A 13340-nucleotide genomic window follows, 5' to 3' on the forward strand; every position below is an offset into this window, starting at 1 on the left:
CCACATGTTATACAGCCCAAAAAAAAATACATGCGGGGATTGTCTTCCATACACGAGCAATTCCTGCATGGTTTTTTTTGGGTGTCTAACAGCTGCAAAACAGGTGAGGCGGGGACTCGAGCATGTCACTTGAGCACCTGTGATACTTGGTGCATATCAGAGTACCCGATGCAAACTCAAGTAGCGAGCATTTGCGCTCAACACTAATGACAACATATTCAATATGATGACCTAATGGGTATCAAATTCTGTGTCGTACTTCTGGATTCAAAATGCTCACTGTACCCTTTGATAAAATCCTTGGTGGGTTTCCACTGTTTAGGCGCATCAGGGGCTCTCTAAATGCGACATGGCGTCTGCTTTCGATTCCAGCCCATTTTGCGTTCAACAAGTCACGCAGTGCTCCTAGCCCTGCCGTGTGCCCAAACACTGTATTTTCCCCACATATGGGGTATCAGCTTACTCAGGAGAAATTGCACAATAATGTTTGGTGTCAATTTTCTCCTCTTACCCTTGTTAAAATAAAAACATTGGGGCTAATAGATCACTTTTGTGGAAAAAGTTTGATTTCTTTTTCACAGCTCCATGTTATCAACTTCTGTGAAGCACCTGGGGGTTCAAGGTGCTCACCACACATCTACACAAGTTCTTTGAGGGGTCTAGTTTCCAAAATGGGATCCAATGTTTGGGGTCCATTTTCTCTCGTTACCCTTGTAAAAATAAAAAAAAATGGTCTCTGAAGTAAAATTTTGGGGGAAAAAAGTTAAATGTTAATCTCTTCCTTCCACATTGCTTCTATTCCTGGGAAGCACATGAAGGGTTAATAAACTTCTTGAATGTGGTTTTGAGCACCTTGAGGGGTGCAGTTTTTAGAATGGTGTCACTTTTGGGTATGTTCTGTCATAAAGGCCCCTCAATATCACTTCAAATAAGATGTGGTCCCTAAAAAAATGATTTTGTAAATTTTGTTCGAAAAATGAGAAATCGCTGGTCAACTTTTAACCCTTATAAAACTTCCTAACGAAAAAAATGTTGCAAAAATTGTGCTGATGTAAAGTACACATGTGGAAAATGTTATTTATTAACTATTTTGTGTGACATATCTCTCTGATTTAAGGGCATGAAAATTCAAAGTTTGAAAGTTGCAACATTTTATCCAAATTTCATTTTCTTTTCACAAATAAACGCAAGTCTTCTCAAACAAATTTTACCACTATTATGAAGTACAATATGTCACGAAAAAAAAATCTCAGAATCAGGGGAATCCGTTGAAGCGATTTAGAGTTATTACCTCAAAGTGACAGTGGTCAGAATTCTAAAATTTGGCTTGGTCATTAACGACATAATTGGCTCAGTCACTAGGGGTTAAATGTGACTTGTTCCCTGGATAATCATCTTGTTGTATTTTATTTCTCTACAGCTCGTTGCCAAGGGGACCAGCCAGTGCTGCCACCTACCAGTGATGGCTGAACATGCACAGTGCTTACAAGCTCTTGTATACTGAGCTTATAAGCACTGCTTTGAGGCTGGCTGTGATCTATGGAGAATGTTGAGCTTCAAATTCCGGCAACATGCCGTTCTGTGCCTTCAGTGCTGCAGAGGCCAGGCAGTGCCGTATCGCGGCATCAGAGCGCATACAGTTCAGGCCAGTAGTACAATTATACTGGTGATACTGGCCTGAACGGTCAATCAAGCAGGAGCGCCCACCACCTCCCAGTAATCAGGAAGTCTGGAGGCTGGGGAGCTGCGAGCTGTAGAAGAATGAAAACGAGAACCACCCTTTAATTTAAGAAGGTTACAAATACTATAATTACTTCTATTATAAAGGCACAACACAGTTACAAAGCCTCAGGTTCCCATATAAAAGTGTTTGCATCATGCTTACTTTTAATTATATTGTTTTCCCAAAATACAGTTGTATCATTTACTAGAACAATTTGTAACTTTCAGACTGCACATTACATAGATGTCTAAGGTGACAATTAACCACTACAACATAAAAGGAATCATCCCTATTGTGAGTATAGAATCGGTGGGGGTCTCAGGGCAGCCTGGTATATGAAGCATCATAGAAGTATGTTCCATGAAATGTCAGCCAACTGAATAGAGACGCTTTCAACAGGAGCAGAAAAAAGGAAGGCAGCAAAGCGAAGCCTAGTGACAATGTAACGCTACGCAACTTCTGCACATGTAGGTGCCTTGTCATCATGGAGGGTTCAAAGCTGGGGAAAAATCACATTATCTCAGGTCTACTTTGCCATAAAGCTATACGTGTCAAACTCCGGCCCGTGGGCCAAATCTGTCCCGCAGTGTGGTTATATTTGGCCCACGACACCAGAACCAGCACCCCTATGTGGGGCCATTATTCTGTATAGAGGACAATGTGAGGCCCATTATACTGTATGGAGGTCTGTGTGGGGCCATTATTCTGTATGGAGGACTATGTGGGGCCCATTATACTGTATGGAGGACTATGTGGGGCCCATTATTCTGCATGGAGGACTATGTGGGGCCCATTATTTTGTATGGAGGACTATGTGGGGGCCATTATACTGTATAGAGGACTATGTGGGGGCCATTATACTGTATGGAGGACTATGTGGGGCCCATTATTCTGTATGGAGGGCTATGTGGGGCCCATTATACTGTATGGAGCACTATGTGGGACCCATCATACTGTATACTTGTTGGCCCGCAACTTTGTCCAGGTTTTTCATTTTGGCCCTCTTTGCGTTTAAGTTTGACATCCCTGCCATAAAGTGATCGAACCCTTCAAAAACAAAAAATGTAAACACTGTAAAATTTAACTGGTTTGTGGAGGTGCTACTTTTTGGAGTATTGGTTTGTACTATACAATTGTTTATGATGACGAATAATGTAAAATGCTTTCAAGACACACCACCACTATGGGCCAAAACACTGATCATGGACTGGAGTCCAGCACTCATAGCCAAAGGAAGACCATCTTACTTAGGGTAAGAGCATACCTTTTATAGGGGGAATTAACTTCCACCACCTTTTAAACAGTGTAGGGGGATTTGAATTGCAGACTCAGCTGTGTGTGTTACCATCCTAAACATGCAATTCTTCCAAAATAATGGTTAATCATGCATGAAATCAAAGGTATGAGTACACTAGACTGGGAGTCGCACTTGCATAGAAGTTCTTAATTCTGCCTTTTTAAGGAGGGGGGAGCTATGATATCAAAGTGACTAAATAGGTCTTATAGATAAAGTATTGCTATTGCAAGCCTCAGAATACGGTAACATACACAGGGGATCTTCTGCCCTCTCTATATGCAAATCTGCAGCAAAATGCACACAAGTAACTTCTTGATTTTCCGCAGGTTGGACCACTTATTACTGGAATAAGTGACATCCATTTAGAGAATTTACAACACAAATCCATAAGGTTTCAGACTTTGAAAATCCACACTGTGAAATTGATGTGTGCAAATTTGCACACAAAATCTGTAGCATTTCCATCGAGTGCTGACATATCCTTATTCATTCATGAGCTGATTCTGCCTCCACTGCATGATCGAAACCAATGACCAACTAGGGCTCTGTTCACATATTCAGTTGTCATCTGATAGTAATAGATCGCATAATTAAAAATAAACAGGATCCATTCAAATGGAGCAAGAACGGATGCAAAAGAGAAAATCAAAAGACTATTTTTCAATGAACAAGACTTAAGTAAAAAGGACTGATCTGTTTACAGACACTTTGGTTTCTGTTTTTGATCTGTTTTTGGGCAGTTTGTAATGAATCTGTTTTTCATAGCACTGCCCCCTGAAAACCTCTACTTTTGTGAGTATTCGCAGTGCTAAAAAATAGATGCGGAAATGGATTACATAACAGATGACCATCCTTTATGATGAGTTTCCCATCGACTTCAATGTTAAAAAGAAAAAAAATTGATATATTGGCTATTCGTTTGGCTGGACAAAGAAAAAAACAAAAAAACAAAACAGGAATGAATCCTATTGCAAAACTAAATTTTTATGAGTGTGGTCAGTCTAATCCTGCACATATCAGATCATCACAAGCTTTTGGCAAGCCAGTGGGGATCATAAAAGTTTGTGCAGGAAACAGCTGCAGTTATCCCATGTGCAGATCGTTTCTTTCAGGAAATGGGTATATGAGACGGGGGAGAGAAGCGGAGCCCCATTGTACTTACCGTAGCTATTTTAGTCTGTACTAAGCATTCATTTTCTACTATGTACTCATAGCTGGTTTCAAATAGCTTGATCATGTTGGCAACATCATTTCCGACAGAACCTAGAACAAAAGAATACCTATGAGAGGTGACAAAATGCAGATGTTCAAATATAAAAACTTATTAAACAAAAAATTGGGGTTTCAGCAATAAAAGTCAAATTTTAGGGAAAAAATAAGAAGCATGGACTAGGTGCAGTTTTTAGCAACAGCATATTCCTTAATACGGCACCCATGACATGGTATACAGGCCCGTGCACCACTGACGTTTACCAGTATCTGAGCATATTCCCAATTGTGGCTGTTCTTTATTCATATGAATAGCTGTATATACCAAAATGTGCTCAACTGCATAAGGAAAACGTGGATAATGGGTAAGGCAGGGCATTTACAGGTCAGTATTGTCAGGCAGATTTAGGAAAAAAAATGTAATAATAGGGTCCCCGTTCACTGCTGCTGTTAGTGATTCTCAGTCAGGTGGGTCCTTGTGGACACATACTATAAGTAATAGGAGAGTAATAAAATATGGAAAAATATCACTGCCTCCACAAAGCCCAAAAATTATAAAATGGACATTCAATTAAAAATGTGGCTTCAAGATGGAGTCTAAAGCACCCCCATACACACTAGATGGCTGTCAGCTGAATGGTGGTCATTTGGCTGATCGTTCGGCTGGCAGCTATTTTGCGCTGCCAAGTGCCTGTGTTTTCTATGAGAAAGATCAGACATGCCAGATCCTTAATTGTCTCGACAATCAATTTCCCAGGGCTCCCCATACACATTAGACTCTCGGTTGAACCCATCATTACCAGTGGGTTCGGCCGACATTAGTCTATATAGGGCCTTAGAGGCCAGACAGTCTGTACCTACATACTGCGGACAGGTAAATCTCATTTCACTAGGGGCGATTATGCAGTAATCCAAAATGAACGTCACACAGTTGATGCAGCTGTGCTTTTTCAGCTCAGAAACTGGTAACATCCAGCCTGTGACAGCACTGAACAGCTGATCAATGGGGGTGCTGGGTTTTGGACCCCCACTGATCTGATATAGATGACCTATCAATAGCATAGGTCATCAATATAGAACAGAGTCATCAATTAGAACACAAAAGGGATTTTTTTTTTATAGGGGATATATTCCCTATAAAGCTATGTACTGGGCTGACATACTCCATTTCATCACTTAATGCCCCATAATTGATATTTCAGTCATGGAGTAGATTGGGGTGTGTGGCGCGCCCTCAGGAGCGAAGCCTGCTCCACATTTGGCAGAACTGGCTAAATGAAAGAGCCAGCACCTGGTTCTAACAGCTGCAGGTGTTAACCATTTAAATGCCATTGGCACTGTCAATCTCCAATCTCAGCTTATTAACGGAACACGCGCTGGGGATGAGATCGAGGGGAACCGATGTCTTACCAGGGCAGCCAGGGACATTTTGAAGAATCCCCCGCCTGTCACTGCCATCTTACTCAATAAATCAATTGAAGTTTGGTATTGCCGTAATGGTACTGACCTGGAGAATCACATTGCCCAGTTATTTTTATTGAACCCACTAAAAACAAGCCCTCAAGTGGCTATGTTGACAAAAAAAATAAAAAAAGTTATGCTGTAACAAGGGGAGGGAAAAAAAACAAAAAACTTTAAAAAATGTAACATTTTATTTTCTATCGAATTCTACCTTTGTTACCAAACAGACCACCACCTTGTTCTTTAACAGCTTCACTGTACAAATCCAGGATTTTTTTTACAGCCCACACATTATGTAAGCCATCAATCCAGCTAGAAACCTGTTTAGTTCAGTCCTGTTGCCATTGTTACCATTATTTGGAATTTAAACCTTGAATAAGTAACAGGATGAGATTAATCGGAGCAGGAAACCTTGTATTATTCCGGTACTCCTGATATTGCCTAAAATTGCTCTTTATTTCATTTAGTAGAGTTTATTTCTTTAGGATAATGGCACATGCCAAGTCTTGCTGCATGTGTCCAAAACTCAGCCCTCCGGCTTCACGGTTTTGAAACCAAAATCAAGCATCATAGTGAGTGGTGATTCAGATGCAGCAAGACACATTGTGTGCCATCAACCTTACAATGGATTTCCTTTAACCAGTAATTAAAGGGGTTAGCCAGGACTTTTATATTGATGGTCTAGCCTTAGGATAGGTCGTAAATATGTGATGGGTGGGATTGCGACGCTCAGCACCCCCGACAATCAGCAGTTCCCGAGGCCGATGGCTGCCAGATGAGCGGAACTACAAAGCTCCATCACTTGCACAGTCACTGAAACCAGGTAACTGCACCTTCGTCACCTATTGATTCGAATAAGGGGCATGTATACAGTACCCGGCTGCGGTCCTATATAGTTGACAGTGACGTTTAGTTAAGCTCGGCAACGGAGCTTATCAGGCTGCAGACGATCGCCTGGTGTCACACGCCGACGATATGATACGGATAACCTGTCCTACGGATAGGTCATCAATATAGACGTCCTGGACAATCCCTCTACTATTCTTCCATCTGCATGTGTAGCCACAGTGAGTTTTTGCACTAACATAGAGTAACACCTTTAATATAAATAGCTGCTCCTGGTGTAATGATGTATATGTTATAGTAGCAATCCAAGGACAAGCTGTAGTGGTTGTCACTTAGCTGCTCTTGGGACTAATAGCAATTATTTTATCAGCAGGTTCAAGCAATAACTAACTTGAGATTCCCAAATGCAAGATCCTATCCCATATGTAGTAGGTGTAATAATAATATTAGCAAATACCTCAAATTAGAAATGTAGTATAGTTCTTCGGATAAGCTATGTCGCTTACCCCATGCGCAGGGCATTGCAGTAGCTTAGGTATCCATGGTTATGACCACTCATATAGTGACAGTTAGTGGTCGTAATAATGGATATTTAAACTACTGCAATGCTTCCCCATGGTTGATTATTTGAAACATGTTTAATAAAAAGAATCGGATTAAAAAAAAGCTACTGCAATGCCTGCACGTAGGGTAAGTGACATAGCTTATCAGAAGAACTATACTATAATTCTAATTGGAGGTATTTGTTATTATTATTATGCCTACTAAATATTGGGATAGGATCTTTGAGATTGGAACACCCCTTTATAACTGTCTTGCACTCTTCCACAACGGTAGTGAGGAGTTGTGTGTGTTGTCTGCTGCAGAATTCAGTGGTACTAAACTGAAAATGTTGCTCTGCTAGGGAATATAGCAAAAAATAATCCTTTGCCATATGCATCAACAGAGTGGCATTTGCAGTTTCACATCACTGAACTCAACATCACCGAACCAACACTGCTCAACTACTCTCAGCTTTTGTAGACAATGCCCCATCCTGCAGTATATGTCTTCTTTGTTCCCTCTATATACAGAGCATCCTGCAGAATATCTCTCCTTTCTGTCTCCTCTATTTATAGCCCATCCAGCAGTATATCTTTTTGTCCTCTCTATATACAGCCCATCCTGCATTATATCTCTCATCTCAGCCTCTCAATACAGAGCCACATACTGCAGTATATCTCTCCTTTCAGCCCCCTGTATACAGCCCCATCCTGCAGTATATCACTCTTCTCAGCACCCATCCTGCCGTACATTGCTCCTCTTAGTTACCAGCACACAAAACACTACTGCTTCCTGATATGAGCTCTACACCCAAATGATTGAGACTCCTCCCCTTTCCGTGGCATCATCCCTCACAGTAGAAGCTCTGTTCTAGACACAGCACAGCTATGCTGGCAGGATGACATCTGAGAAAGACTGCAGTACGCAGGATCAACCAGGGAAGAGCCCTCTGCTAATGAAGAGGAAAGCACTAGCTGGTTAATATTAGCTACAGCTGTGTGACAGGGTCCTGTGTTAAAGCGAACCTGACAGCTGATCATGGATTGGGTAGCATGTTTTAGAGTGAGGCGGCACAATTTCAGCCATATTTGTTTAACTCTGAAATGCTGCTGCATTTTCAGAGAAAAATAAAAAGACCAACTTGTCTTCCGGCTCGGTCCCTGGCGGTTATTAAACTGTGTTTCTCTCTGAAAGGCCGCAGCGTTCCAGAGTTAAATACACTGCTCAAAAAAATAAAGGGAACACTCAAATAACACATCTGAATGAATGAAATATTCTCATTGAATACTTTGTTCTGTACAAGGTTGAATGTGCTGACAACAAAATCACACAAAAATCATCAATGGAAATCAAATTTATTAACCAATGGAGGCCTGGATTTGGAGTCACCCCCAAAATTAAAGTGGAAAAACACACTACAGGCTGATGTAATGTCCTTAAAACAAGTCAAAATGAGGCTCAGTATTGTGTGTGGCCTCCACGTGCCTGTATGACCTCCCTACAATGCCTGGGCATGCTCCTGAGGAGGTTGCGGATAGTCTCCTGTGGGATCTCCTCCCAGACCTGGACTGTGGTGCAACGTGACGTTGGTGGATGGAGCAAGACATGATGTCCCAGATGGGCTCAATCGGATTTAGGTCTGGGGGAACGGGCAGGCCAGTCCATAGCATCAATGCCTTCATCTTGCAGGAACTGCTGACACTCCAGCCACATGACGTCTGGCATTGTCCTGCATTAGGAGGAATCCAGGGCCAACCGCACCAGCATATGGTCTCACAAGGGGTCTGAGGATCTCATCTCGGTACCTAATGGCAGTCAGGCTACCTCTGGCGAGCACATGGAGGGCTGTGGGGCCCTCCAAAGAAATGCCACCCCACACCACTACTGACCCACTGCCAAACCGGTCATGCTGAAGGATGTTGCAGGCAGCAGATCGCTCTCCACGGCGTCTCCAGACTCTGTCACATGTGCTCAGTGTGAACCTACTTTCATCTGTGAAGAGCACAGGGCGCCAGTGGCGACTTTGCCAATCCTGGTGTTCTGTGGAAAATGCCAAGCGTCCTGCACGGTGTTGGGCTGTGAGCACAACCCCCATCTGTGGACGTTGGGCCCTCATACCACCCTCATGAAATCGGTTTCTAACCGTTTGTGCAGACACATGCACATTTGTGGCCTGCTGGAGGTCATTTTTCAGGGCTCTGGCAGTGCTCCTCCTGTTCCTCCTTGCACAAAGGCGGAGGTAGCGGTCCTGCTGCTGGGTTGTTGCCCTCCTACGGCCCACTCCACGTCTCCTGGTGTACTGGCCTGTCTACTGGTAGTACCTCCAGCCTCTGGACACTACACTGACAGACACAGCAAACCTTCTTGCCACAGCTCGCATTGATGTGCCATCCTTGATGAGCTGCACTACCTGAGCAACTTCTGTGGGTTGTAGAGTCCGTCTCATGCTACCACGAGTATGAAAGCACAACCAAAATTCAAAAGTGACCAAAACATCAGCCAGAAAGCATTGGTACCGAGATGTGGTCTGTGGTCCCCACCTGCAGAACCACTCCTTTATTGAGGGTGTCTTGATAATTGCCAATAATTTCTATCTATTGTGTATTCCATTTGCACAACAGCATGTGAAATTGATTGTCAATCAGTTTTGCTTCCTAAGTGGACAGTTTGATTTCACAGAAGTTTGATTTACTTGGAGTTATATTCTGTTGTTTAAGTGTTCCCTTTATTTTTTTTGAGCAGTGTATATATTGCTGGAATTGATCTAGAAGACCAAGTAGCGGTTTCATTTTAGTGTTCCAGTTCTTCTCTGAGTGAGTCTACAATGTCTCTTCCCATTGGTAAGAAAGTCAGGGAGATCAAGGAGCTACTGATCGCTTTCCGTACAAGCAGCAGCTTCAGATGCAGAATTTCGTTTTTAATTCTTTGCCTCTTTGTGAACCCCTCACACCCACTGCACCCAGAGAACCTGTCATCTGCTTTGCCCACCACAAAGCCTGTTGCAGATTGTGTACAGCTTCCTCACACAGCATCTGTTAGTACACATCTACCTCTCCTCTCTCAGAGCTTCTGCCTCTAATGAAGCCCCTGACAAGGTCTCTAAACCTACACAGAACTCCGGAGGAGCATGAACATTATTCTTCACATACAGTTCCACACCTATTTCGCGAATTCTCCATACTACTTTAACTGACTGTCAAGACAAGTGGAAGGTACCTTCAAATGACTGCCAAGTAGAGATGTTTCAACCACTAGGATGGGAAATTAAAAGTGCTGAAAACATTAGTGAAACAATAAAATGTATATTACCTCTTTTCGATTTTGGGAATTTTTTCCTCAGCTTATTTTTGAGAATATTTAGTTTGGCAATGATATCAGGTGTTGCGATGTAAAAATCTGCTTGTACTTCATCGTTTAGAATCTGCAATGTCAACATTTTTTAACATTAGTTAAGACGGGTCTCCAACTTAAAAGTTAAGGGTAATCACTGAGAAAGAATCAGGAATCAAAGCCAACTGTAAACTTATAAGGGTATATCCACAAGGAGTTTTTTTTTGAGGATTTTGGAGTGGATTCTGCTTCAAATCCTTTCCTATAGATTTGGGAAATGCACACAAACTATAAAAAAACTTCACTGTGTATAATAATAATCTTTTTTATTTATATAGTGCCAACATATTCCGCAGCGCTTTACAATTCAGACAAATTTACAGACATTATGGGCTTTGTCCCCATTGAGGCTCACAATCTACGGTACACTCCCTATCAGTATGTCTTTGGAGTGTGGGAGGAAACCCACACAAACACGGTACTTTAGAAACAATTGCTTATTAAAATATACACGTTTCTTCAAAAAAGTACTTGAAACAAGTTTGTGTGGATGTTGAGTAGAAGCTGCTTCAAAATCCTTGTAAAAAAACTGTGAGAACATACCATAAGAGCAAATACATAACCACATATATTATGAATAAATAATGAAAAAACTAAAAATCAATATTGAAGTCAATTACAGCATTTGTTTTAACCCTTTACGACCTATATAGAGGTCGCCTACTCCTTTTTGGTGCGATGAGCCCGCACCTTTTCAGGCATATTATAGCTCATTTCATCAGTTGACATGTGTCACTAACAGCCGTGGGAGGAATCGTGATCCACCTGGCGCTGCTAACATGTTAGATGCAGCTGTTAATTTAACATGATCACGCCAGAAGCGCGTCATTGGCTCCACCCATCAACGCCCCTGCCACTCGACCGCAGGGCGCCGATGGGTTGGCATGACAACCCGGGGTCTGCAGGAGAGCCCTGTGGTGGTCATTGCCGGCGCTCATAGCAAATGAGCTGAAGCCCTGCTATGTGTAACATGAGTGATCGGATGATCGCGGCTTCAAGTCTCCTATGGAGACTATTGAAGCATGTAAAAAGTTGTTTTAAAAAAAGTTTTTAAAAATATAAAAAAAATAAAGTTCAAATCACCCCCCTTTCATCCCATTCAAAATAAAACAATTAAAAAAGCGCAATGGGTGACCCCGTCACATGATTGCAGGTCACCGATGGGTTGGCATGACAACCTGGGGTCTGCCATTGTCATAGCAAGTGAGCATTTCTGCTACACACAGGCGATCTGATCATCGCTTGTATGTAGCAGAGGGGGATCAGATAAATGCAGCTACTAGTCTCCTATGGAGACTATTGAAGCATGCAAAAAGTAAAAAAAAAAAAAAAAAAAAACGTTTTTTTTAAAAATGTAAAAAGTGTATATCACCCCCCTTTCGCCCCATTCAAAGTAAAAAAAACACCAAAAAACAAAAATACACATATTTGGTATTTCCGCGTTCAGAATCATCCGATCAATATATAAAAAGAAATAATACGAAAAACAGCGTAATGAGAAAAAAAATCAAAAACACCAGAATTGCGTTTTTTGGTCGCTGCCACTTAGCATTAAAATGTAATAACAACAATCAATAAAAACATCAGGTCGGTGCACAAAAAAAACTCACCCGGCCCCACATTCTGAAAAATGGAGATGCTACAGGGCTCCGAAAATGGAGCCATTTTTTTTATTTTTTACAAACTTTGGATTTTTTTTTCACCACAAATAAAAAAGAACATGTACATATTTGGTATCTACGAACTTGCAATGACCTGAAGAATCCAAATGGCAGATCAGTTTTATCATTTAATGAACATGATAAAAATAAATGAATAATTGTGAAATTGCAAGTTTGTTTGCAATTTTAACACACTTGGAATTTTTTTTCCCATTTTCTAGTACACTTTATGGCAAAATCATTAGTGTCGTTCAAAAGTACATCTTGTCTTGCAAAAAACAAGCTCTCACACGACCATATTGACGGAAAAATAAAAAAGTTATGGCTTTGGGAAGAAGGGCAGTAAAATACAAAAACTGAAAAATCCATGGTGGTGAAGGGGTTAATGTCAAATTTCAGGCAGCACAAGTTTCATTTTTTAAGTCCGTGAATGCAGGTGCACATTCAGGTGGAGATGACCACAGCTTCTAAAAAATAGAATTAGTCCTTACTGGTAATTCGGTTTCTAGAAGCCTTCCACGACAGCATTGGAGGCTGTTGTCCATGCCCTATTGGGGGACAGGAACATAGATTAAAAGCCCCTCCTCACCGTCAGTCCCCAGTGTTTACCAAGATCACCTGGAAAAATGGTTACCTGACAGTTATATGGAATCCAAAGGGAGGGAAATTCGTGCTGTCGTGGAAGGCTTCTAGAAACCGAATTACCAGTAAGGACTAATTCTATTTTCTCAATACGCCTTCCACGACAGCATTGGAGGAATTCCAACGATATTTTACTAGGGAGGGACAATAGCTTGTAGGACTTTCCTACAAAAGGCTAAATCCCTAGTGGATGATAAGTCTAATCTATAATGTTTAGAAAACGTATGAAGGGAAGACCATGTAGCTGCCCTGCAAATCTGCTCAGTAGAAGCGCCCGCTCTTTCGGCCCATGAAGTTGATGTGGATCTGGTAGAATGAGCCTTTAAGGCAATCAGTGGATTCATTTGTTGATTGCTATAAGCTTCCCCAATTGCCTTTTTGATCCAGTTTGCTATAGTGGACTTAGCTGCCTTCCTTCCTCTGTTCTGAGAGCTGTATAAATAGGTTTCCATCCAATCTCCAAGACTCAGTTTGTTGAAGATAATAAAGGACAGTTCTGCGGACATCTAGGAGGTGGAACTCTGCTTCCTTTGGATTGGAAGGATTCTGGCAGAAGGAGGGAAGGATG

General features: G+C 41.7%; 1 protein-coding gene across 1 annotated transcript in view; it reads right to left on the reverse strand.

The window, feature by feature from the left end:
* The window catches only part of MRPL1 (mitochondrial ribosomal protein L1), an 82839-nt gene that overhangs the window by 27297 nt on the left and 42202 nt on the right, over positions 1–13340 (reverse strand). The window contains exons 6-7 of the mRNA XM_073637085.1: positions 10389–10500; positions 4183–4283 (exon numbers count right to left, since the gene is read on the reverse strand). Coding sequence (XP_073493186.1) covers positions 4183–4283; positions 10389–10500 — 213 coding nt within the window. The remainder of the gene's footprint in view (positions 1–4182; positions 4284–10388; positions 10501–13340) is intronic.

This window comes from Phyllobates terribilis, unplaced genomic scaffold, assembly GCF_046119375.1.
Source record: "Phyllobates terribilis strain yellow unplaced genomic scaffold, ASM4611937v1 Scaffold_1__5_contigs__length_1240528914, whole genome shotgun sequence".
NCBI lineage: Eukaryota > Metazoa > Chordata > Amphibia > Anura > Dendrobatidae > Phyllobates > Phyllobates terribilis.